At 34.6% G+C, this 27,998-nt stretch overlaps 1 protein-coding gene across 7 annotated transcripts in view; it reads left to right on the top strand.

The window, feature by feature from the left end:
* CEP112 (centrosomal protein 112) overlaps positions 1-27,998 on the top strand; it is a 595,424-nt gene that overhangs the window by 171,579 nt on the left and 395,847 nt on the right. For all 7 annotated transcript variants that reach the window (XM_056817269.1, XM_056817267.1, XM_007482762.3 and 4 more), the window contains exons 16-17: positions 3,851-3,910; positions 18,761-18,840. In XM_056817269.1, coding sequence (XP_056673247.1) covers positions 3,851-3,910; positions 18,761-18,840 — 140 coding nt within the window. The remainder of the gene's footprint in view (positions 1-3,850; positions 3,911-18,760; positions 18,841-27,998) is intronic.

Genomic DNA, 27,998 nt, shown 5'->3' with positions numbered 1-27,998 from the left:
TATAGGCCAATCTCCCTAATGAATATAGATGCAAAAATCTTAAATAGGATACTAGCAAAAAGACTCCAGCAAGTGATCAGAAGGATCATTCACCATGATCAAGTAGGATTCATACCAGGGATGCAGGGCTGGTTCAACATTAGGAAAACCATCCACATAATTGACCACATCAACAAGCAAACTAGCAAGAACCACATGATTATCTCAATAGATGCAGAAAAAGCCTTTGATAAAATACAACACCCATTCCTATTAAAAACACTAGAAAGCATAGGAATAGAAGGGTCATTCCTAAAAATAATAAACAGTATATATCTAAAACCAACAGCTAATATCATCTGCAATGGGGATAAACTAGATGCATTCCCAATAAGATCAGGAGTGAAACAAGGATGCCCATTATCACCCCTACTATTTGACATTGTACTAGAAACACTAGCAGTAGCAATTAGAGAAGAAAAAGAAATTGAAGGCATCAAAATAGGCAAGGAGGAGACCAAGTTATCACTCTTTGCAGATGACATGATGGTCTACTTAAAGAATCCTAGAGATTCAACCAAAAAGCTAATTGAAATAATCAACAACTTTAGCAAAGTTGCAGGATACAAAATAAACCCACATAAATCATCAGCCTTTCTATATATCTCCAATACAGCTCAGCAGCAAGAACTAGAAAGAGAAATCCCATTCAAAATCACCTTAGACAAAATAAAATACCTAGGAATCTATCTCCCAAGACAAACACAGGAACTATATGAACACAACTACAAAACACTCGCCACACAACTAAAACTAGACCTGAACAAATGGAAAAACATTAACTGCTCATGGATAGGACGAGCCAATATAATAAAAATGACCATCCTACCCAAACTTATTTATCTATTTAGTGCCATACCCATTGAACTACCAAAATACTTCTTCACTGATTTAGAAAAAACCATAACAAAGTTCATTTGGAAGAACAAAAGATCAAGGATATCCAGGGAAATAATGAAAAAAAACACATACGATGGGGGCCTTGCAGTCCCTGACCTAAAACTATATTACAAAGCAGCAGTCATCAAAACAATTTGGTACTGGCTAAGAAACAGAAAGGAAGATCAGTGGAATAGACTGGGGGAAAGCGACCTCAGCAAGACAGTATGAGATAAACCCAAAGATCCCAGCTTTTGGGACAAAAATCCACTATTCGATAAAAACTGCTGGGAAAATTGGAAGACAGTGTGGGAGAGACTAGGAATAGATCAACACCTCACACCCTACACCAAGATAAATTCAAAATGGGTGAGTGACTTAAACATAAAGAAGGAAACCATAAGTAAATTGGGTAAACACAGAATAGTATACATGTCAGACCTTTGGGAGGGGAAAGGCTTTAAAACCAAGCAAGATATAGAAAGAATCACAAAATGTAAAATAAATAATTTTGACTACATCAAACTAAAAAGCTTTTGTACAAACAAAACCAATATAACTAAAATCAGAAGGGAAACAACAAATTGGGAAAAAATCTTCATAGAAACCTCTGACAAAGGTTTAATCACTCATATTTATAATGAGCTAAATCAATTGTACAAAAAATCAAGCCATTCTCCAATTGATAAATGGGCAAGGGACATGGATAGGCAGTTCTCAGATAAAGAAATCAAAACTATTAACAAGCACATGAAGAAGTGCTCTACATCTCTTATAATCAGAGAGATGCAAATCAAAACAACTCTGAGGTATCACCTCACACCTAGCAGATTGGCTAACATTACAGCAAAGGAAAGTAATGAATGCTGGAGGGGATGTGGCAAAGTAGGGACATTAATTCATTGCTGGTGGAGTTGTGAATTGATCCAACCATTCTGGAGGGCAATTTGGAACTATGCCCAAAGGGCGACAAAAGAATATCTACCCTTTGACCCAGCCATAGCACTGCTGGGTCTGTACCCCAAAGAGATAATGGACACAAAGACTTGTACAAAAATATTCATAGCTGCGCTCTTTGTGGTGGCCCAAAACTGGAAAACGAGGGGATGCCCATCAATTGGGGAATGGCTGAGCAAATTGTGGTATATGTTGGTGATGGAATACTATTGTGCTAAAAGGAATAATAAAGTGGAGGAGTTCCATGGAGACTGGAACAACCTCCAGGAAGTGATGCAGAGCGAGAGGAGCAGAACCAGGAGAACATTGTACACAGAGACTAATACACTGTGGTATAATCGAACGTAATGGACTTCTCCATTAGTGGCGGTGTAATGTTCCTGAACAACTTGCAGGGATCCAGGAGAAAAAAACACCATTCATAAGCAAAGGATAAACTATGGGAGTGGAAACACCGAGGAAAAGCAACTGCCTGAATACAGAGGTTGAGGGGACATGACAGAGGACAGACTCTAAATGAACACTCTAGTGCAAATACTATCAACAAAGCAATGGGTTCAAATCAAGAAAACATCTAATGCCCAGTGGACTTACGCGTCGGCTATGGGGGATGGGGGGGAGGAAAAGAAAATGATCTTTAACGAATAATGCTTGGAAATGATCAAATAAAATATATTTTAAAAAAAATTTAAATTGTATGATTTTTAAGTATTTGGCTATTATTCTTAATGAAGTTCTGGTTTAAAAATAATCATGGATTGTTGTTTTTAGTCATTTCCCCTAATATGCTTGTCATGTACATCTTCTGTAGTATTTATTTTTCAGTTAATTTCTTTCTCTACTTCAAGTAGAAATAAGCACAATAGACTGAGAAATATCTAAAATGCTTAGCTCCATTATGATTTAGATAGTTTATTTAAAATAAATGACTAGATCCTCTGGAAGAGAAATTGTTTGTCATACTATTCTATTTAATTTAGAGAATATTAAACCTCTTTAAGGAGATATCTTGATAGAGTCAGTAAAGAACTGGCCTCAGTCAGTAAGAGTTTCTGCTTCTGACATGTATTCTCTGTGATTATGCACAAGACACTTAATTTCTCAATTCCTCTTAAATTCTCTCAAACAATAAATTGCAGAGAAGGAGTTCATTGGCATTGGTTAGATATTCCTTGCTGAGAGATTTTTATACCTTGAAGACTTAGCTGGAGACCATAACCTCAGATTAATACAACTGAGGTGAAAGACTCTTGAGTTTGGACCATTGGTCCAGTGGTCTGTATGTTGGAAGTAAGATGGACTGTATGTTACTCAGGGTCCAGGATAGTTAAATTTAAGCTCCATATAAAGAAGTTTTAATACTTCAAAGCAACTATGGCCATAGTTGCTGGCTTATTCCAACTTAATTTTTTATTTATTATTTGACAATTGAATTTTTAGATCTGCTTTCATAAAAATGCAAAATTATTAAAGCATTTAAGTACTTACCATGCCTGGCACTGTGGTAAGTGGTAGGGATTGAAATATAATAATATATTCTATTATTATAAATACATATATTATATAAAAATTTATATATGTATATAATTAAAACTAGATATTCCCTTGCCTTCCAAGACTTTCATTATAAAGTTCAAGATAACATATAAAGAGAAATGGGGGATGATGGTGGACAAGGCATGGAGGAACTATTACTCAGTGATATAGTTTGGAGATTACCAGGAAGCGTTATAGAGGCTACAATTTGGTCAAAATAATGGCTAAGTCTACTTATTAGTGTCCAAGTTTGTGTCAGGGATAGACTCCAAGTTTTCAAAGAAGAAGAGATAAAGTAAATGCCCAGAGATCTGGTGGTTTGGTTTTGAAATGGAAAAAAGTTTTATTTGAGGTATGTATATTTGTCTCATTAAGTTGCTTTTATTGATAGCTAAGGAATATTTTTAGTTATATTAAAAGCAAACTTTTATTTTTATAGGAGCAAGAAAATATATTCCAGCAGGAGAAATTTCAATTAGATCTCAATTATGAAAAAAAGGTAAGTTTTCTTTTTGAATAAGAAAGTATAAGCTATTTAACATATCAAACAATATATAAATTCAAAGAAGGCCAAATGATTATGAGGACAGATCTATAAAACTATTTTTAGATCAGGGGTGTCAAATTTACCCTTGCTCCTCCACTGGCTCACAAAACTCCTGAGTATAGCTTGAATTAGAAGAAAATGTAATAGGGGTAATGTTTAACAAATAAAAATACAACATAACATAAACAGCTTGTGTTTTTCTAATAAAATATGCAATCTTCAGGGTTCCATTTCTTTTTTGAGTTTGACCCCACTCTTCTAGATAACAGGAAAGGGAAGAAGCAGTCTATTCTGTGTCAGGAATGGTGGTATTAGCTTTACAAATATAATGCCATTTGATCTTCATAACTATCCTGAGAAGTAGATATTCTTCTTATTCTCATTTTACATTTGAGGCAGGTGGAGGTTGCCAAAGGTTATACAACTAATAAGCATCTGAGAACAGATTTGAATTTGTCTTCCTGACTCTAGACTCAGTGCTCTATCTAGAAATGATAACCATTTGTTTCTCATATTTAGTGTTAATAAGGTATTGCAGTATATATAATATTGTGCTCCAATAAGAAAGACCTGAGTTGAATTTCTGCATTACTAATGTTATCACTAGCCCTGTGACCTTTGGTAAATCTCTTAACCTCTGAGTTTTCTTATCTTTAAGATAAGGGTAATTGTTGCAACCCCTTCAGGGGTTGTGAATGTAAATTGCTTTGTAAACCTAAAAGACACTTAAGAAATTTTATTATTGCACATTTAAATAAGATTACTGTATTTCACATTTAATCAGGTAAGGATTAAATTTATAAATTTGTATAATAAGAGTTAAAAATTCCAGGTTATAACTGATGTCAGTCTCTAAATTATGCAGCCCTTGAAAGGAATTTTATAATGTATACAGTAGAAGCTTTAAGTATTTGTTAGAAAGCTATATGATTAAAAAAAAGGATTTTAGAAGTTAGAAAACTATATGATTAAAAAAGGCACTTCCATTCCTATACTTTCTAGTGTTTTCAATAGGAATGGGTGTTGTATTTTATCAAAGGCTTTTTCTGCATCTATTGAGATAATCATGTGATTTTTGTTGGTTTGCTTGTTAATATGGTCAATTATGTGGATGGTTTTCCTAATATTGAATCATCCTTGCATTCCTGGTATGAATCCTACCTGATCATAGTGGATAACCCTTGTGATGACTTGCTGGAGTCTTTTTGCTAGTATCCTATTTAGGATTTTTGAATCTATATCTATATTCATTAGGGAGTTTTCTTTCTCTGTTTTTAACCTGCCTGGCTTTGGGATCAGTATCATGTTTTGTGTCACATCCAGAGAAAGAACTGTGGTAGTAGAAACAGAAGAAAAACAACTATCTGATCACATGGTTCAGAGGGGATATAATTGGGGATGGTAGACTTTAAACAATCACCCTAGTGCATGAATCATGTATCCGTTGAAAAATAATCTAAATTAAATAAAAATTTCAAATTAAAAAAAATTTGATATTTGATAGAAAATTTGAATTTGATAGAAACACCTTCTTGGCTTATTTTGTCAAATAATTTGTATAATATTGGGATTAGTTGTTCTTTGTCTAAATGACTTTAAAAGACAAACAGAGGACTTAATATTGATCCAGTAGGCAACAGGAAGCCATTAATGCTTATGGTGAGTATAACAGTGATTTTGTTCAACTTTCCCATTGGGCAATTCTGTAATATTTATAAGGAAAAATGTGTGGATAAGAAGAACAGGGGATATGGAAGGTTTGTAGCAGGGAATGGAGGAGTTGAAGGGAGAGAGGAGGGAATATGGTTGCTGGTGAGGCAAAGGAGAGAGATGCCCCCTGCCGAGAGCCTATTTTTTTCAACAAAATGGGGTGTCCAAGAAATGAGCCATTCATGATAGTCTGCGGGGATGTCTTTTCTATGGATTGATGCCAAACATTCCCCAGAGCAGGTAAGCATGGATCCTCCTGAGGGACAAGCCTTTCCCCAGACTTTGGTTGCCCAACAGGGGTCCAATAAGGTTGTTTGTAGTTGAATAACTGTCCTGAGGTTCAGCTCCCACTAGGCTCCCCAAAAGATAGTCCTCTTATCTGACTGTGATATTCAAATAAGATAAATCTTAATAACCAGTTCAGATTGGAGAGGTATCAGGGAAGAGGGAAGAGGAATTTCTCTAGATAAAGTTTGAGTCTCTCTCAGCATTGGAGCTGAGGCCAGGCCTCACAGGTTGGTGGTGGGTTTCTCTTATTCCTGTCTATGCTATATCTGTGCTAGTTTTCTTAATTTCAAAATCTTAGCAGTAGACAGCAAGCAACAAGACAAGTTCTGATCTTCAGAGCTGGTTGGCCCTGTCTCTTTGGACTGAAGAAAATAGAGGCACTTCAATCCAGAGACTGGGAAGCAAAAACTCCTCACACTTCCCACGACAGGAAGGAAGTGCTAGTCACAAGACCAATTGCCACTACCAGTTGCCCCTTCCCCCACCAACTGTCAGTCTTGTCAATTTCTTCTCTCTCTAATATTCCCACTGTTGCTTGTTCCAACACAGTGGCAGAAAGTCGAAAACTCATTTTAGTTTCCTTTCCACAATTCACTTTAGTAGTTGTAAATAATGCATTGGAGTAGGGTGAGATCTGAGGCTATTGCAATCATCCAGGAAAGGGGTAATGAAACTCTAAACTGTCATAATGGCTAAAAAAGAAGAGAGAATGGGATAGAGGTGAGGTATGTAATGGAAATAGAAGCAATAAGATTTGGCAACTAATTTGAATATATAGGGTGAAGAAGAGAAAAAATTTGAGGATAATGGTGAGGTTTCAAATGTTCATGACTCAAAAGAAGGTACCCTCAATAGAAATATAATTCTTCTGTCTTTGACCTCATTGTTCACAAAAGCCTGTACCCTGAAATTTCTAGAAAATTGGTACTTAGGTAAATGATTCATTGATGAGATTTATTGTTTTGCAGCATAGCAAGTAGGCCAACAAGGCATATACAAACACAATATGACCACAGAAACAAATTCATTTCCATTGATACAAGAAGTTCACCTAGTAGGAGGGAGAGCTAGCCATTCAGAGAAAAATATGCTTAAAGTTAGAGTTCAAGTGATGAAATTATATCCCCTAAGAATGGCTTGGTTCAATTGGTGCCAGATATAGGAGGGGGCATTCCTAATCAGACCTGATGTGTTGGAAAAGTTCTCAAGGTCCTTTATTGTTACCAGGCTTGGAAGAAGCTCTTGTAGGAAGGGTTTCCTTATTAGGACCACAAACCAATGGGAGGATCTAATATTAACTACCTAAAGGAATAAAAGGAGAATGACTTAAGACCTCTGTAGCAGGTCAAAAGTTCATCTAGTCAAAACACAATCAGCCTTACATGTCTGACAGGGATTTAATAATATAAAAATATCACTGTCCTGTCTACACGCTCTGGCCCTCTTACTCTAAATAACTCCATTTTGGAGTCCTACCATTATGAATATAACCTCAAACTATAACTATACTATCAAAACATATCGTTTGCCATTATCACTAGTATAGGAGAAGGATGAGTTTGATGGATATATGAGATCTGTTTTAAACATGTTGAGTATGAAATGCCTATAAAACATCCAGCTTGAAAGTTGTTTGATTGTGGCTCAAGAGAGGAACTAGGTTAGATATATTGATTTGCTAGTCATCTGCTTAAAAATGGCAGTTAAAGCCATTGGTGCTGATGTGGTCATCAAATGAGTTTAGTGCATGAAGGGCTCTGGAAAAAGCTTTGAGGTATTCCTACAATTTAGGTAATATGATATTGATGAACTTGCAAAGCATCCTTAAAAGGAAAGGTTAAAGAGCTAGGACTATCAGGAGATTGTAGACTCGTGAAAATCCAGAGAAGAATGAATATCTGACTAGAGAGATTGGCCAACAACAGTGTCAAGTGTTGGAGAGCCGGAGAGACAGAAAGAGAATGTGTGTGTGTGTATGGATATAAATATATATATATATATATATACATATATATATACACACACACACACACACATATATGTATGTATGTATGTATGTAGTATATATGTATATATGTATGTATGCAAAGAGATATATTAATGTATCTCAAAAGGCTAACACATAAAATTATGTCATAATCTGGGCTATATGTATTCATTGTATTTTCCTATCTGGATTATATGACTGATGTTTTTTAAAGGTTTTAGAGGTCACTTAGAGTGTCTTTGAATATTCTGAAACTTCATATAATCAGCACAATGTCACCTGAAGATTGTTGTTGATTGTCTTTTGTTTTGAAGAGGACCAATGACATTAGGAGGTGATATCTTGACTTATGTATGGATTGAATTTGTGAGGCAAAGTTGTATAGAATCATCAGACTCACTCTCTTCTAGTCATTGAAGTCCAGTGGTAAGACAAAAGTCAGGATGACTGGCAATGGCCCAGGATGCAGTGGATGTCTTCTCATGCTTATGTAGATGGCCCCCTTTCTCAATGACAGATTTGTAGGCCATTGGTTGCCCTCAACCTGCTTTAGTCCATTTGCTAAGATGCATTACTGGGGTGTGACTACTGGGAATACTGCAGTTTCTTGAAACTATAGGTAAGAGTTGAGAGCCAACTGGACACTAAAGATGGATGAGCAATCCCCAAAGGGATCAAGCCCTTACACCAGAGACACTAGACTCCTCACCTGAAAATAAAAGTACCAGGAAAACCCTACCATCTATAGGAACATATTTTCTTATACAAGACATCCTCCATGAGAATGATAAACACCTTTGGTAAACATAGGCTTATTGTTTTATGCCTCAGTAGATATTTATAGAAGATAGTTACAGTTATTTCTTAGGTTCCATCATTAAGGTATATTTCATATTCTTGATATATGTATGGGAAACACCTTGTTGAACAAGAGCCTTTAAGATGTCTTTTTGTTTCTGCAAATTTGAATTTTTATTATAATGAACAAACAAATACAGTGAGATTTTGTATTTTCTATTTCTGTTAGATTTTTAACTGTGAGGGTTTCATCTCTGGAAAATCATTATGAAAGTCAACAAGCTGTTGACTCTGAAAGACAGAAAATGGAAAAAAGTAGAAAAGAAGTGTAATTATCACCACTTTTATCAAAAAATATAACTTATACAAAGTATTTGCCACCACAAGGACAAAAGAGTGAAGAAACTTTTAGCCAGCAAAATATTATTTTCTTGCCAAATGGAAAAAACATGGCACAGTATAATTTCCAACTTAGAGACTGAGATAATATAAAACATTGTAAGGAAAGTTGATGGACAGTTAAAAAGTTTTATCTTACAAGATGATAGAAAGAAGTAGAATGGGAAATAAATTTCCAGAGCCCTAAGATCATATAAAAGAATTTATAGAAGAACCTGGAAATAAGAAAACCAGTAGATGCAAAGTAGTACAGATATTCCTGCAATTCTAAGGCTATCTGTTTTTACCATCAATGATGTTAGAGTGACTTTGCAACATTTGTTCTCTACTACCTCATGTGAGAAATTTGAAATCAAAATTAAGAAGATAATATTAAAATGAGTGACTGACCAAATGAAATACTCAAATGGATTTGTACTCATCTGTTTGCTTCCTCCAATTATGCAGACCTCAGTCCATGATGACTCTTCATTTTCATCTTATATGATTCATCCATATACTTTGATAAGTTCCCCCACAGAGGCCTTATCTTTGGAACCTGGGAATTCTTTCTCTTTCTTATGCTTTTAAGAGAATAGGAAAGTAATGGCAAAGAATTAGAAACTGAAGAGATGCCCATTAATTGGGGAATGACTGAACAAGGCATGCAGATCTGATTGAATACTATTGTGTTATAAGAAATGATAGAGATAGGGGGCAGGTAGGTGGCTCAGTGGATTGAGGGCTAGGCTTAGAGATAGGATATCCTGGATTCAAATCTGACCTCAGATACTTCCTATCTGTGAGACCCTCAGCAAGTCTCTTATCCCCATTGCAAGCCCTTACTGCACTTCTGCATTGGAACCAATAGACTATTGATTCTAAGATGGAAGATAAGTGTTTATTTTAATAATAATAATAAGAGAGACAGATTCAGAAAACCCTTGGAAGACTTATATGAACTGTTGCAAAATGAAGTGAACAGAACCAAGAGAACAATTTATATAATAATAATATTATAAAAATAATAAATTGTGAAAGATTTAATAACTGATCAGTAAGATACCTATGACAATGAAGATCTCATGAAGAAAAATGCTGTACAGCTCAAGATAGACAACTGATGATCTGGGAGTTCAGATTAATCATATATTTTCTCTTATTCTCTTTTTAAGCTTGGCTAATGGAAAAATCTGTTTTGGATAACTTCATACATGTAATGAAAATTTTATTTCTTCTCAGTGGGTTGGGAAGAGCACAAAGTGAGGGGAAGAATTTGGAACTCAAAATAGAATTAAAATTTTAAAACATGAAAAAAAAGTTTTTGAAAAAAGGGAATAAGTGTTAGATGCCAGATTTTATTCTAGGTTCAAATTTAGCAAGCTGTGATAATAGTTATGAAAATGGGTGAATGGAACAGGTAGGCTTTCAAAAATATTTTGAAAGTTGGTAATGAAAACTCTGAATGTAAATGGGATTAACTCACCCATAAAATGGAAGCAGGCACTATAGTGAATTAAAAACCAGAATCTTAATGTATTTTGCTTATAAGAAACATGTTTCAGGCAGGGTGACATACATAGAATAATGTTAAGGGACTGGAGTAGAATTTATTGTGCATGATATAACATTCAAAAAAAGGAGTAGAAATCATGGACCCAGACAAAGTTAAAGGAAAAATAAATATAATTAAAAGAGATAAGAAAGTTACCTCTTGCCAAAAGTTACTATAAACAATGAAGTAATATCACTACTAAGCATATATGCACCAAATGGTATAGCCTCTAAATTATTAAATGAGAAATTAAATAAACTTTAGGAGAAAAGAGGTAATAAAACTATACTAGTGTGGGTTTTCAACTTCCCCTTTTCAGAGTTAGGTGAATCAAATAAAAAAATAGACAGAAGTAAAGGAAATGAATGAAATCTTAGAAAGTTAGAACTAATAGATCTCTGGAGAGAATTGAATGGGAATAGAAAGGAATATACCTTCTTTTCAGTAGTATATGGCTCCAACACAAAAACTGACCATGTATTAGGACATGAAAACTTAACCAAATGTAGAAAAGCAGAAATACTTAATACATCTTTTCCAGATCATAATACAATAAGATTATATTAAATAAAGCTTCACAGAAAGACAAATACAAAATTAATTGGAAACAAAATAATCTAATGCTTTAAAAAGGGTGTGTCAAGGAACAAGTTAGAGAATTATTTTATTAATGAGAATGATACTGAGGAGACAGCATATCAAAATTTATGGGATGCAACCAAAACAATACTTTGAGGAAAATTTATATTTTTAAATGCTTATAGAGAAAATGCAGATCAATGAATTGTGCATGCAACTAAAAAAATTAGAAGATTAAATTAAAAATTATTAAATTTATTAAAAATTAAAAATAAAATATATTAAATTAGAAATCCCCAAAAATTTAAAGAAAAATTAATAAAATTGAAAGTAAGAGAACAATTGAACTAATAAATAAGACTATGAGTTGGTTTTAAGAAAAAAAAACAAATAAAATAGGACATTGGTTAATTTGACTTAAACAGGGAAAGAAGAAAATCAAATAATCAGTGTCAAAAATTTGAAGGGTGAACTCACCACCAATGAAGAAGAAATTGAAGCAATCATTAGAAGCTCTTTTGCCCAATTATTTGCCAATTAATCTGACAATCTAAGTGAAATGGATGAAAATTTACAAAAAACAAGTTGCCCAGATTAGCAAAAGAAGAAATAGAATCCTTAAATGATCCCATATCAGAAAAAAGAAATGGAAAAAAAACCATCCATCAACTTCACTGAGAAAAAATCCCCAGAGCCAGAGGGATTCACAAGTGAATTCTATCACACATTTCAAGAACAACTAATCCCAAGACTACATAAACTCTTTGGGAAAATAGGCAGAGATGGAATCCTACTAAATTCTTTTTATGAAACAAATACAGTTCTGTTATCTAAGCCAGGAAGAACAAAAACAGAGGAAGAAAATTATAGGCCAATTTAATTAATGAATATATATGCTAAAATTGTAAATAAGATACTAGCAAGGAGACTACAGCAATGTATCACAAGGATCATTCATTATGACCAGGTGGGATTTACACGAGGAATGCTGTTCTGATTTATCAAAATCTATCAACATAATTGACTGTATCAATAACCAAACTAACAGAAATCACATGATTATCTCAATAGATATAGAAAAAGCCTTTGAGAAAATACAACACCCATTCCTATTAAAAACACTGTAAAGCATAGGTATAAATGGGTTGTTCCTTAAAATGATAATAAGTAGTATCTGTCTAAAACCTTCAGCATGTATCGTCTCCAGTGGGAATGTTAGAAGCTGTCCCAGTAAGATCAGAAGTGAAGCAAGGGTGCCTGTTATCACCACTATTATTTAATATTGTATTAAAAATTCTAGATTTAGCAATAAGGAAAGAAAAAGAAATGGAAAGAATTAAAGTAGGCAATAAGGTAACTAAACTATCACCTTTTGCAGATGATGATAGAGAATCAATTTAAAAAACTAGTTGAAATAATAGCTTTAGTAAAGTTGCAGAATACAAAATAAATTTACATAAATCGTCAATATTTTTATGTATTACCAACAAAGTTCAGCAGCAAAAATTAGAAAGAGAAATTCTATTTAAAACCACTCTAAACAATATAGAATACCTGGGAATCTACTTGCCAAGGCAAACATAGGCAAACAAAACACTTTTCACACCAATAAAGTCAGAGTTAAGTAATTAGAAAAATGTTAATTTCTTCTGGGTAGGCCACACTAATATAATAAAAATGACAATTCAAATTAATTATTACTCATTAAACTTCCAAATAACAATTTTATAGATCTAGAAAAAATAATAGCAAAATTCATCAGGAAGAACAAAATGTCAAGAATATCAAAGGAACTAATGAAAAGAAAATACGAAGGAAAGTAGCCTAGCAATACCGGTTCTTAAACTATACTATAAAGCAGCAGTCAACAAACCAAACTGGTGCTGAGAAAGAAATAAAATGGTAGATCACTGAAGTAGATACTCTACACAATATACAGGAGTAAATGGCCTTAGCAATCTAGTACTTGATAAACCCAAAGATACCAGCTTTTGGAATAAGAACTCACTATTTAACAAAAACTGTTGTAAAAATTGGAAAACAATATAGCGGAAGCTAGGTATTGACCAATATTTCACACCCTGTGCCAAAATAAGATAAAAAATTTCAGGAGGAAATTGGAGATGTAAGCCTGATAAGCCTGTAGATCAGGAAAGAGATTGTATAATTATTTCTGAGAATCATTAGCATAGAAATGATAATTAAATACTTGGGAGTTAATGAGATTGTAAAATGAAATATTATAGGGGATGAAAAGAAAAGGGGCTATGATAAAGACTTGTGTGACACCTGTGGTTTCTGGGCATGGCTTGGATCAAGACCCAGCAAAAGAGAGTGAGAAAAAACTGTAAGACATGTTGGAGAGCCAACAGATAGAGCATTTGGTAAAAATCTAGAAAGAAAATATCAAGAAAAAGTGAGTCATCCCTTTGATCCAGCCATAGCACTGCTGGGTCTGTACCCCAAAGAGATAATGGACAAAAAGACTTGTACAAAAATATTCATAGCTGTGCTCTTTGTGGTGGCTAAAAACTGGAAAACGAGGGGATGCCCATCAATTGGGGAATGGCTGAGCAAATTGTGGTATATGTTGGTGATGGAATACTATTGTGCTAAAAGGAATAATAAAGTGGAGGAGTTCCATGGAGACTGGAACAACCTCCAGGAAGTGATGCAGAGTGCAAGGAGCAGAACCAGGACAACATTGTACACAGAGACTAATACACTGTGGTATAATCGAATGTAATGGACTTCTTCACTGGTGGTGGTGTAATGTCCCAGAACAATCTGCAGGGATCTAGGAGAAAAAACACTATTCATAAGCAAAGGATAAACTATGGGAGTGGAAACACCAAGGAAAAGCAACTGCCTGAATACAGAGGTTGAGGGGACATGACAGAGGATAGACTCTAAATGAACACTCTAATGCAAATATTATCAACATAGCAATGGGTTCAAATCAAGAAAACATGTAATGCCCAGTGGATTTACGCGTTGGCTATGGGGGATGGGTGGGGAGGAAAAGAAAATGATCTTTGTCTTTAATGAATAATGCTTGGAAATGAACAAATAAAATATTATTTAAAGAAAAAGCAAATTTAAAAAAAAGTGGATCATCAACAGTGCCAAAGACTTCAAATTGGTCAAGATACAGATTGAGAAGAGGATATTAGATATGGTAGTTAGGAAATTATTGGTATCTGTAGATAGAGAAATTTTGTTTGAATGATAGATTTGGGAAGATGGCAAGAGTAAAAAGTGTTTTGAGCTTGCTGAAACCCACCTCAAAAAACCACAAAATAAAAAAAATGCTTCAAACAAATTTTTGATCAGTAAAACTAACAGAAGAAAGAGTGAAATATGGTTTCAGCCAAAGAAAATATAAGGGGACAGCACAAAGGATCCATCTAACTGAGGTTAATTGAATCAGTAATGTGAGTAGCCTGGTACAAGTAATATGCTGAGGATCTTGAGGAGTGACTTGAATGCAAGTACTTTGGGAAAATCCTTTGTTGAAGGAACAGCCTTGGCACTTACAACACCAGGAGAAATTTTCAGCTGAGAAGTGGAATCCAATTAAACCCACCACATATGACCCCTGGGGAGACTCGGTTGATATTGCTCTCTCTGACCAACAAGTAGAGCTGAGCTTCAACATGTAGGCAAGACCATGAAAAATGCCCCACAAAATGATAAAAAGACAAAGAAAAGCCCTGCTATTCTGGAAAGTTATTTTGGGAAAACAGAGGACCAAAATACAAACTCAGAAGAAGACAGTAATGCCAAAACAGAAATGTCTGAACCCTCAAAGGCAAATGTGAAAAGCTGTTTGGTCCAAAATAAAGTTCTGGAAGAGCTCCCAAAGAGGATTAAATGATAAGATTAGAAACCAGACTGCAAAGTTTTAAGAAGGAAGTGAGAGGAAAAGAAGCGAAGGTACCTGTTATAGATGGCCTTGAGGCCTATATTATTATTATTATTATTATTATTATTATTATATTTAATTTAGCCTCATAATAACTAGCATTTATATATAGCACTTTAATTTTGGTAAAGTACAAATACCTCATTTTATCCTCACAATGTAAGTAGGAATGGGTGCTATTAATATCACAATTTATATATAATAAAACTGAGGCAAAGATTAAGTGACCCTGCTAGTAAGTATCTGAGACAGGATTTGAACCTAGGTCTTCTGTTCTCCGGATCCAACATTCCCTTCACTGTGACATCAACTTAGTTACCACAAAAAGGAGGAAAAGATATCAGGATAATTGTTCCTAGAGATGACTAGATTAATTGATTTTTTTTTTCAGGATGAGGAAGATGTAACCATATTTGTAGACAGAAAGCATACAATAGACTGAGAGAGACTGAATATTAGTGAGAGAGTACTGATGAAAGAGAGGACAATCTGTTGGAGAAGACAGCAATGAATTGAATCACTCAGTTATCTGTTCACATAGGGAGAGACGATTTTTCTGAGTCTTCCTTATACAGGAGAGGGAGGACTTTTCCTGTAATTAATTCAGATGTATTCCCATTTTTGGAAGGGTTAGAAGAAATATTTCATCTCGGTAGATATGTGCTTTGATTATATAGAATCATTACTTGATTTGATTTTCCTGTATTCTTTGAGATTTTACCTTACCTGGAATAAATGAAAAATTTCCTTTGTGGATGAAAATATTTAAAATTTATTTTAACTTTTTCCCCCTCAAAATGAAGAATAGCAGTTTATGTTTCTAGTTGTTTCAGGGCATCATTAATTTTGGTTAGGTTTTGATACTTGTAATATAATACCAAAATTATTTTGTATTATTGACTATAGTTCCCTTAGTACCTTTTTAAAAACATAAATGTTGCCTAAAGTTAAAAACAATTTAAAGTAATCTTAAAAAAAATTTTTTTTTTGTGGGGTTTTCTTGGCAAAGATTACTGGAGTGGTTTTCCAATTCTTTCTCCAACAAATTAAGGCAAAAAGACATTAAGTGACTTTCTCAGACTTTCAAACAGTGTCTGTTTGAATTTGAATGCAGGTCTTCCTGACTGTACTGAATTGCCTTCAAAATTTATTACTTATTTATTTTTACATTCTTTTCTTTTAAAAATCTCAGTTCTATAATCTATCCCCCACTCTTTATTGTTAAGATTATTTCTCCTTCATCTATTTCCTATAACAGTTGTTTCCAAGATGAGATATTTCACATTTTCTTCCTTTTTTTTCCATTCTTTTGACTTTGTTTTATTGTTTTTTGATGCCTCATGGAGTCATTAGATTCCATTTTTCCAATTCTTATTTAAAAAAAAAAAACTTTCCTTCCAATAATCAGTACTGTATATTGGTTCCAAGGCAAAAGATCAGAGTTAAGTGACTTGCCCAGGGTCATACAGCTCGGAGGTGTCTGAGGCCAAATTTGAACCCAGGACCTCCCATTTCTAGGCTTGGCTCTCAATCTACTCAGCCGCCTAGCTACCTCCCAACTCTAATTTTTAAGGAATTATTTTCTTAGTGAGTTTTTTCTCTTTTTTTTATTTGATCTGTTTAGCTTTTTAAAAAGTTTTTTATTCAGCAAATATATCTCCTTTTTTTTTTTTACTATTTGGTCTTTTCTTCAGTGATTTGGAGTGCTTCTTTTACCATAAAGCTAATTTTGTTTGTTTAAGGTACTATTTCTTTCAGAGATTTTTTATGCCCCTTTTCACTAAGCTATTAATTGTCTTTTCAAAATTTTATTACATCACTCTAATTTATTTTTTCAGTTTGTTCTTTACCACTCATATCTCTGTCTTAAACTATTCTAGGTGTTCTTACTGTGCTTTTAACAGTTAGCATTTTTCTTGAGGTTTTGGTTGTAGTGGTTTTTACATTGTTTTCTTCTGAGTTTATGTCTTGGTCTTCTCTGCCACCACAGTAGCTTTTTATGGTGAAGTTGTTTTTTTAAGTTATTTACTCATTTTTCTTGCTATTTCTTGTATTTGGACTTAATGGGAAAATTGGGTCCAACTTACCTGCTAAGTCAGGAGATATTGTTCCAAGCCTTAAATTTTTTTGTGCTACTATTTTGAGAGCTAATTCTGGGAGCCTAAAAGTTTTCAGTTCTTCTAATTTAGAGTGATCTGGGGAAAGATATGATTATTGCTTTGCTGGCCTGTGTTTTAGTCTTTGTTAGTCTTTGCTCAGGAAGAGTCCCATTCCCCTGTAGCTGCCTTAAGTGCTGGTGCTCCTTTTGGCCCTGGAACTGCAATCAGGTTCCCCACTCTCCTTCAGCCACAAGCACCAGTGTTCCTCTCTATATTGGAAGTGTGACCAGTGCCTTTCTCTTTTTTAAAAATCAGTTTATTTAGTCAATTTCGAACATTATGCCTTGGTAACAATAACCATGTTATTTCCCTCCCTCCCCTCCACTCACCCTTCCCGCAGCTGATGTGCAATTTCTTTGGGTATTATTTGTGTCCTTGATCAGAACCTATTTCCATATTGTTGGTATTTGCATTAGGATGTTCATTTAGTGTCTACCTCCCCAGCCATTTCCCCTCGACCCATGTATTCAAGCAGTTGTTTTTCTTCTGTGTTTCTACTCCCGCAGTTTTTCCTCTGTATGTGGATAGTGTTCCTTCTCATAGATTCCTCCAAGTTGTTCAGGATCACTGCATTGCCACTAATGGAGAAGTCCATTACATTCAATTGTACCACAGTGTATCAGTCTCTGTGTACAATGTTCTCCTGGTTCTGCTCCTTTCACTCTGCATCAATTCCTGGTGGTCATTCCAGTTCACATGGAATTCCTCCACTCCATTATTCCTTTTAGCACAATAGTATCCCATCACCAACATATACCACAATTTGTTCAGCCATTCCTCAATTGAAGGGCATCCCCTCATTTTCCATTTTTTTTGCCACCAGAAAGAATGCAGCTATGAATATTTTTACATGTTTTTCCTTATCTCTTTGGGGTACAAACCCAGTAGTGCTATGCCTGGATCAAAGGGCAGGCAGTCTTTTAGCGCCCTTTGGGCATAGTTCCAAATTGCAGGGCCTTTCCTCCTTTGTAAATGACCACAAATGTTCCTATTTTGCTTTTAAATGTGACCCAGTATTTCTCCTAGGCAATAGAGTTGGCAATCAGTTCCAGCTTCATCCATTGCTAGCAAAGGGTTCTCTGTAATTTTTTTCTGACTAGTTGTTTGAACCCCTTGGCCTCAGAGTTCCAGAAGATGCTGTTGCTGCTGCTGTTTTGGCTGTCTCTAAGGCCCACTGGTGCTTTTACTAAGCTCCCAAAGGGTCTTCTACCCCCTTTGTCATAGACCTTGTCTTGGAATAAAAAAATGTCTCAATCTTATCTTTTATTGACTCTGCCACTCCCAAATTTGACTTCGGAAGTTATTTTAAAGTTGTTTGGAGAGTTTAAATAGTTGCTGCCTGTACTCTGACCATCTGGACTCTGTCCCAGGTCTTACCATTGTTTTGATTTATATTTAAATTTTCACTTCTTTGTAATAATAGGTTCTTGGCTTCCAGAATGAATTTGAAAAGGAGAAAGGAGATTTTCAAAAGAAAATTCGTAAATTGGAGGAGGTTTTCAGGTATGTTAATATTGTCACAAGTTTAATTTTTCCTTGAAATGATCTCATGCTAAATTTATATGTAAATCAAGTTACTTGCATATTCGCTTAATGTTTCTGATAGAATCCAGCTACTGTTCACTTCAGTGGTGTTTTCATTATAACAGCCTATTTTAAGGATTTTATTCCTAGTCTTCTAAAAATATTTAAAGATAAAGACCAATTCACATCTTTATTCAGTGATAGGAATATAAGACAAGATAATAAAAAAAAAACCCTCTTACCTTCTGTCTTGGAATCAATAATGTGTATTGGTTCCACAGAAAAAAAGGGGTAAGGGCTAGGCTATGGCAGCAAACTGACTTGCTGAGGGTCATAGAACTAGAAAGTGTCTGAGGTTAGATTTGAACCCAGAACCTCTCATCTCTAGTCCTGACTCTCAATCCACTAAGCTGTCTCCAAAGACAAGAGAATTTAATTGGTTTCAGATACTTGCTATTAAATAATTTGAAACAAAATTTAAAAAATTTAAGACATACAGGTTGTTAAGACATCATGAAAAACCTCTCTTTTTGGTGTGAAATCATTGTAATATAAATTTAGGATTGTTTTCCAGTATCAAGGATTGATAAAGTTTGTATTCTGGATATTACCTACTAAAGAACTCAGTATCAGTTTATTGATAGTGACATCTAAAAGCACTGCAACATTTAAGTTTAAGGTTATTTATCTTATAATTTAGAATGTGAGGACTTAGATGTTTTCTTAATAAAATAATACTATTTACATCCTTAAAGTCACATTGACTATAATCATTTTTGAAACTATTGCATGAATATTTTGAGGTTTTGTTTTCTTACTCTTTTAATTGGATTGGTTAATCCATTCACATGAACATTTTGAGTTAGGTTGATATTTTCTTTCTTTTATCTCTAATACTTATTTTTCCACAATTTAAGTTTCCCTTCTTTTCCTGTATAAAACAAGTGCAATGTCTCTTCTTCATTTATTAGATTAATTGACTGTAAGGTGATCTCTCTATTCCTCATATCCTCAAGAACTCTTCCTTAGACTCCAATTCTGGTTCTTACCTCCTTCTCTAGTTTTCTAATTTCACTTATATTATATTCCTCTACCTTATTTAATTCTTTTCCTCTTCCCCCCCTCTTTTCTCAGTTAAGTAGTTGATCAAAATAATCCTTTTTCCCAGGAACAATTTTTATATTATTATTGCCTTGTAGAGCTTGCCCCTTAGACTTCTTTTTAGAGAATAGTATTCCATGGTAAGGATTTTTCTAGGTTCTTGATTATGCAGTTCATGATTAACCTTCCCTCTCACCATGGTCATTTTTTCTCTATTCACCTTGAATTTTCCCTGCTCCATCTCCTTCTGTTCTTCTGATTTTTGCTTATTCCTTGGTGTTTGCATTCCATTTGTCTTGAGTCTAAAATTGGTCTCTTGAGGTACCAAATCCATGAAAATTAATCCATTTTTGAGGTCCTCATTGTCACTTTTTGAATATCTTTTTCCTCCCATAGAAGCATTAGTCAGTGGTACCGCCTTCTATTGCTGAAACAATATTTCCTACTTTCCTTCCTTCTGTTTCTTTTCTTTTTTCTTTTTTTCTTTTTTATCTTTTATACTTGTTTATTGATTAACTTTTTATCTTTCCCAAATTTCTACTCTCACAATTATTATTTTTTTTTAGTTTTTAAACATTATTTTATTTGGTCATTTTCATACCTTACTCATTGGAAACAGAGATTATTTTCTTTTACTCCCCCATACCTAACGCCACCCCTCCCCTAGCCGACTCACAATTCCACTTGGTATCACATGTGTCCTTGCTCCGAACCCATTTCCTTGTTGTTGGTATTTGCATTAAGGTGCTCATTTAGCATCTCTCCTAGATCATGTCCCCTCAACTTCTGTAGTCAAGCAGTTGCTTTTCCTCCATGTTTTTACTCTCACAGTTTGTCCTCTGCTTGAGGGGAGTGTTTTTTCTCATAGATCCCTGCAGATTGTTCAGGGACATTTCATTGCCTTTAATAGAGAAGTCTATTTCATTCAATTGTACCACAGTGTATCAGTCTCTGTGTACAATGTTCTCCTGGTTCTGCTCCTTTCACTCTGCATCACTTCCTGGAGATTGTTCCAGTCTCCATGGAATTCCTCCACTTTATTTTTATTTTTATTTTTATTTTTTTAAACATTTTTATTTTTTAATTAAAATTTTTTAAAAAAATTATTATTTGGTCATTTCCAAACATTATTCATTGGAAACAAAGATCATTTTCTTTTCTTCCCTCCCCCACCCTCCACCACCTCTCCCATAGCCCATGCGCAATTTCACTGGGTATCACATGCTTTCTTGATTCAAACCCATTTCCATGTTGTTGGTATTTGCATTAGAATGTTCATTTAGAGTCTCTCCTCAATCATATCCCCTCCACCCCTGTAGTCAAGCAGTTGCTTTTCATTGGTATTTTTACTCCCACAGTTTATCTTCTGCTTGTGGATAGTGTTTTTTAGATCCCTGCAGATTGTTCAGGGACATTGCATTGACACTAATGGAGAAGTCCATTACCTTCGATTGTACCACAATGTATCAGTCTCTGTGTACAATGTTCTCCTGGTTCTGCTCCTCTCACTCTGCATCACTTCCTGGAGGTTGTTCCAGTCTCCATGGAATTCCTCCACTTTATTATTCCTTTTAGTACAATAGTATTCCATCACCAACATATACCATAATTTGTTCAGCCATTCCCCAAATGAAGGGCATCCCCTCATTTTCCAATTTTGCCACCACAAAGAGCACAGCTATAAATTTTTTTTACATGTCATTTTCCTTATTATACCTTTGGGGCACAAACCCAGCAGTGCTATGGCTGGATCAAAGGGCAGACAGTCTTTTATCACCCTTTGGGCATATTTCCAAATTGCCCTCCAGAATGGTTGGATCAATTCACAATTCCACCAGCAATGAATTAGTGTCCCCACTTTGCCACATCCCCTCCATCATTCATTCATTACTTTCCTTTGCTGTCATGTTAGCCAATCTGCTAGGTGTGAGGTGATACCTCAGAATTGTTTTGATTTGCATCTCTCTGATTATCAGAGATTTAGAACACTTTTTCATGTGCTTATTAATAGTTTTGATTTCTTTAACTGAAAACTGCCTATTCATGTCCCTTGCCCATTTTTCAATTGGAGAATGGCTTGATATTTTGTACAACTGGTTTAGCTATTTATAAATTTGAGTAATTAGACCTTTGTCAGAGATTTTTGTTATGAAGATTGTTTCCCAATTTGTTGCTTCCCATCTAATTAATGTTACATTGATTTTGTTTGTACAAAAACTTTTTAATTTGATGTAATCAAAATTATTGATTTTACATTTTATGATTTTTTCCTAGCTCTTTCTTGGTTTTAAAATCTTTCCCTTCCCAAAGATCTGACATGTATACTATTCTGTGTTCACCTAATTTACTTATAGTTTCCTTCTTTATATTCAAGTCATTCGCCCATTCTGAGTTTATCTTGGTGTAACGTGTGAGTTGTTGATACAAACCTTCACACTATCTTCCAATTTTCCCAGCAGTTTTTATCAAACAGTGGATTTTTGTCCCAAAAGCTGGGGTCTTTGGGTTTGTCATAGACTGAGTCTTGTCATAGACTGACATAGTCTTGCTGAGGTCATTTACCCCAAGTCTATTCCACTGATCCTCCTTTCTGCCTCTTAGCCAGTACCAAATTGTTTTGATGACCACTGCTTTGTAATATAGTTTAAGATCTGGGACTGCAAGGCTACCTTCCTTTGTATTTTTTTCATTAATTCCCTGGATATCCTTGATCATTTGTTCTTCCAAATGAACTTTGTTATGGTTTTCTCTAATTCAGTAAAAAAGTTTTTGGAAGTTCAATGGGTATGGCAATAAATAGATAAGTTTGGGTAGGATGGTCATTTTTATTATGTTAGCTCATCCCACCCATCAGCAATTAATTGAAAAATGTTTTTCCAATTGTTTAGATCTAGTTTTAATTGTGTGGAGAGTGTTTTGTAATTGTGTTCATATAGTTCCTGTGTTTGTCTCAGCTGATAGATTCCTAAGTATTTTATATTGTCTTGGGTGACTTTAAATGGAATTTCTCTTTCTAATTCTTGCTGCTGAACTGGGTTGGACATATATAGAAATTCTGATGACTTATGCACTTTTATTTTGTATCCTGCAACTTTGCTAAAGTTTTTGATTATTTCGACTAGCTTTTTGGTTGATTCTCTCGGATTCTTTAAGTAAATCATCATATCATCCACAAAGAGTGACGGTTTGGTCTCCTCATTGCCAATTTTAATACCTTCAATTTCTTTTTCTTCTCTAATTGCTACTGCTAGTGTTTCTAGTACAATATTTAATAATAAAGGTGATAATGGGCATCCTTGTTTGACTCCTTATTGGGAAGGCTTCTAGTTTATCCCCATTGCAGATGATGTTTGCTGATGGTTTTAGATAGATACTGTTTATTATTTTTAGGAAAGGCCCTTCTATTCCTATACTTTCTAGTGTTTTCAATAGGAATGGATGTTGTATTTTATCAAAGGCTTTTTCTGCATCTATTGAAATAATCATGTGATTTTTTGTTGGTTTGCTTGTTGATGTGGTCAATTATGTGGATGGTTTTCCTAATATTGAACCAGCCCTGCATCCCTGGTATAAATCCTACTTGATCATGATGAATGACTCTTCTGATTACTTGCTGGAGTCTTTTTGCTAGTATCATATTTAATATTTTTGCATCTATATTCATTAGGGAGATTGGCCTATAGTTTTCTTTCTCTTTTTAACCTGCCTGGCTTTGGGATCAGTACCATGTTTGTGTCCTAAAAAGAATTTGGTAGAATCCCTTCTTGGCTTATTCTGTCAAATAGTTTGTATAATATTGGGGTTAGCTGTTCTTTGAATGTTTGATAGAATTCATTTGTGAATCCATCTGGACCTGGGGATTTTTCTTAGGGAGTTCTTTCACAGCTTGTTCAATTTCTTTTTCTGATATGGAGTTGTTTAGGTAATTTATTTCTTCTTCTTTTAGTCTAGGCAATTTATATTTTTGTAAGTATTCATCCATATCACCTAGATTGCCATATTTGTTGTCATATAATTGGGCATAGTAGTTTTTAATGATTGCCTTAATTTCCTCTTCATTAGAGGTGAGGTCTCCCTTTTCATCTTAGATACTGTCAATTTGTTTCTTTTCTTTCCTTTTTTTAATTAGACTGTCTAGTACTTTGTCTATTTTATTTGTTTTTTCAAAGCACCAGCTTCTAGTCTTATTTATTAAATCAATAGTTCCTTGACTTTCAATTTTATTGATTTTTCCATTGATTTTTAGGATCTCTAATTTAGTCTTCATCTGAGGATTTTTAATTTGTTCACTTTCTATTTTTTTAATTTGCATGCCCAATTCATTGACCTTTGCCCTTCTTAATTTGTTAATATATGAACTCAAGGATATAAATTTCCTCCTGAGTACTGCTTTGGCTACATCCCATAGGTTTTAAAAGGATGTGTCATCACTGTCATTTTCCTCAATGAAAATATTAATTGTTTTTACGATTTGTTCTTTAACTAACCGGCTTTCGAGAGTTATATTGTTTAATTTCCAGTTAATTTTTGATTTATCTCCCCATGTACCCTTACTAATTATTATTTCCATTGCATTGTGATCTGGGAAAATAAAGAAATTTATTATTTCTGCCCTTTTGCACTTGTTTGCAATGTTTTTGTGCCCTAATACATGGTCAATTTTTGTGAATGTACCATGTGCTGCTGAAAAGAAGGTGTATTCCTTTCTGTCCCTATTTATTTTTTTCCACATATTTACTAACTCTAATTTTTCTAAGATTTCATTCACTTCTCTCACCTCTTTCTTATTTATTTTTTGGTTTGATTTATCTAGTTCAGATAGAGGAAGGTTCAAATATCCCAGTAGTATAGTTTTTCTATCTATTTCATCCTTGAGTTCCTCTAGTTTCTCCTTTAGAAATTTGGATGCTATGCTATTTGGTGCATACATATTGAGTACAGATATTTCCTCATTGTCTATACTGCCTTTTATCAGGATGTAATTACCTTCCTTATCTCTTTTAACTAGATTCATTTGTACTTTGGCCTTGTCAGATATCATGATTGTGACTCCAGCCTTCTTTTTATCAGTTGATGCCCAATAGATTGGGCTCCATCCTCTTACTTCCACCCTATGCATATCTACCTTCCTTATGTGCATTTCTTGCAGATAGCATATAGTAGGATTTTGGATTCTAATCCTCTCTGCTATTCACTTGAGTTTTATGGGTGAGTTCATTCCATTCACATTCAGAATTATGATTACCAGCTGTGTATTTCCCAGCATTTTGATTTCTAGTCCTAGTCTTGTCTTTTCTTCTTTCACTATTTCCTTCTACACCAATGTTTGTTTTTAATCAGTCTCCCCAGTTCCCACTCTTATTTCACTTCCCTTTCTATCCCCTCCATTCTTATCCCTCCCTTATTTTCTTTGCAGTCTTTTTAAAACTACCCCCCCTCACCCTCTCCCTCTCTTGTAGTGCTTCCCTCCCCTCCAGTCTGTTTTTTACCCTTCTACTCACCTATGTGAATCTTAAAAATTCTCAGACCCTACTTCATAACACTTGGTTAAGACCATTCTCCATTTTAAACAATGAAGGTACTTGATCAGGAATGTGAGACCTCTATTTCACCCATACTTAAGCATGCCTTAGGGGAAGATAAAGTTGTAAACTCCTTGCTGAACAATGAAAAATACTTAACCCATATTTATAGTAAGGCAAAAGCGCTTAAGCTGTGCCTATTTTTAGATCTAATACAAAAGGGTGCTAAGTATCTATAAAGGTCAGGCAACTTGTAAACTTGCAAGTGGCAAAGAGGTGAGAACTGACTCAGAGGTTTTAGTCTACTCAGGTGTGAATTACTCAAAAGTTTAGTCTACTCAGGTATGATTTAAGAATGGTTTGTCCTTTGGAAAACGTCTACTGTGATTGGTAGATGTAAGAACTTAGGGGAGGTGAAATAGGAGAAAATTCTCTTTAAAAAGGAGCTCAGAAAGGGCTCCGGGATATATTCAGCTGGAAAGAGTCAGCTGGGAGATTCAGCTGGCCAAAGCTGGATTAGAGAAGGCAGCTGGCCAAAGCTGCCTTGAAGGGCTTGGTGTCTGAACTTGATTGAGCTACCTGAAGCTGAACTGGTGTCTCTCTGAACACTAAAATCTTGCTTTGGACAGATCTTGTGATGAGTTGATAAAAGACAGACTGATCTCTCTCTTAAGGTTGGCCTAAGCTGGCCTAGCCTTTTTCTCATTATTTCCTTTTTTTTCTCTCTCCCTTTCTTTAATTCCTCATTTGTATTAATTAAAATCTCTATAAAACCCAGCTGACTTGGGTATATTTCATATTTGGGAATTTTTCTCTGGCGACCACTTTATATTTTGATTTAAAACAAGACACTGTCTTGAAACCATATTTCTGCAGTCACAATTTAAGCCAACCTCTCTTTTATCTGTAACAGTTTATGCCAACCACTTTTTTAACTGTCACACCTATAGGGCGCAAATCTATTCTCTGCCCCAATGGATTGGATTGTTCTTCCCTCTTTGGGTCAGTTTCAAAGTGTGTAAGAGTTGAGTATTTCCTGTCTCCAACCTCTTTACCCTTCCAGTGTATCTATGTTCTCCCCCCTCCCGCCATGAGCTTCTTTGTGACATATAAATTTACCCCTATTTGTTTCTTTTCCTATTTCTTTTAGTATTAACCTCTTTTTTTTTTAGCTCTGGTTGTGTGTATATGTATATACACACACATGTATATGTATTTATGCATGTATATATCTATATACCTATTTATGTCTTGTCCTTTAATCCTATACAGTTTGTCACTCTTCCCTCTAAGTGTAATTCTTCTAGCTGCTCAGGTGATAGCAACAGTTTTTTTTTCCCAGTTTTTGATAGCAACAGTTTTTAAGAGTTACCAATGAGCTCTTTTCTTATAGGGATACATATTATTTTAACTTATTGAGTCTCTTAAAAATGTTTTTTGTTGTTGTTTTGTTTTGTTTTTTCTCCCCCTCCCTTTTTTTAAAATTACCTTTGGATGATTCTCTTGATTTTTGTGCTTGGACATCAAATTTTCTGTTCAGGTCTGGTCTTTTCTTTACGAATGCTTGGAATTCTTCTATTGTGTTGAATGACCATACTTTCCATTGTAAGAATATAGTCAGTTTTTATGTGATGTGATTATTGTTTGTAGACCTAGTTCCCTTGATTTCCAGAATATCCTATTCCATGCCTTTCAAGGTCCTTCAGTGTAGATGCAGCCAGATCCTGTGTTATCCTCACTGTTTTTCCGTGGTATCTGAATTGCTTCTTCTTGGCAGCTTGTAATATCTTTTCTTTGGTCTGATAGTTTTTGAATTTGGCTATAACATTCCTGGGTGTTATCAGTTGGAGATTAAATACAGGAAGTGATCTGTGGATTCTTTTAATCTCCACTTTCTCCTTTTGTTCTATGATATCGGGGCAGTTTTCCTGAATAATTTCCTGTAGTATTATGTCCAGGCTTTTTCTTTTGTCATGGTCTTCTGGTAGACTAATGATTCTTAAATTGTCTCTTCTGAAATGATTTTCTAAATCCTCTCTTTTGTGAATGAGATGCTTCATATTTTCCTAAATTTTTTTCATTATTTTTGTTTTGTTTTATAGTGTCCTGCTGTCTTGTGAGGTCACTTAATTCCAGTTGTTGTATTCTGGTTCTTAAGGACTGGATTTCATTTCTAGTTTTTTTGTCATCCTTTTCCTTCTGGTCTGATTTTCTTTGAAGATTGTCTTTCATCCTCTTTACCTCGTCTTTCATCTCCTTTGCCTCATTTTCCAGCTGATTGATTTTGGCTTTCAAGACACTATTTTCCCATTTTAGTTCAAGTGCCTCTGTTTCCAGATGACTTATCTTAATTTTTAAGTTCTTTTCCCAATTGTCTCCAGCCTCTCTTAGTTGTGTTTTGAGTTCTTCCACAGCCCGTATCCAATTCTCTGGGATTTCTGATGTATCGTTTGCTGATCTTTCCCCCTCTGTTCCGTTTGCTGAGTAGAAGCTGTCTAATGTAGTTTCTTTCTT

Source organism: Monodelphis domestica, chromosome 2 (genome assembly GCF_027887165.1).
Source record: "Monodelphis domestica isolate mMonDom1 chromosome 2, mMonDom1.pri, whole genome shotgun sequence".
In the NCBI taxonomy this organism is placed as follows: domain Eukaryota; kingdom Metazoa; phylum Chordata; class Mammalia; order Didelphimorphia; family Didelphidae; genus Monodelphis; species Monodelphis domestica.
Note: the sequence above shows the minus strand (reverse complement) of the source record. Positions and strands in the feature narration are given on the sequence as shown.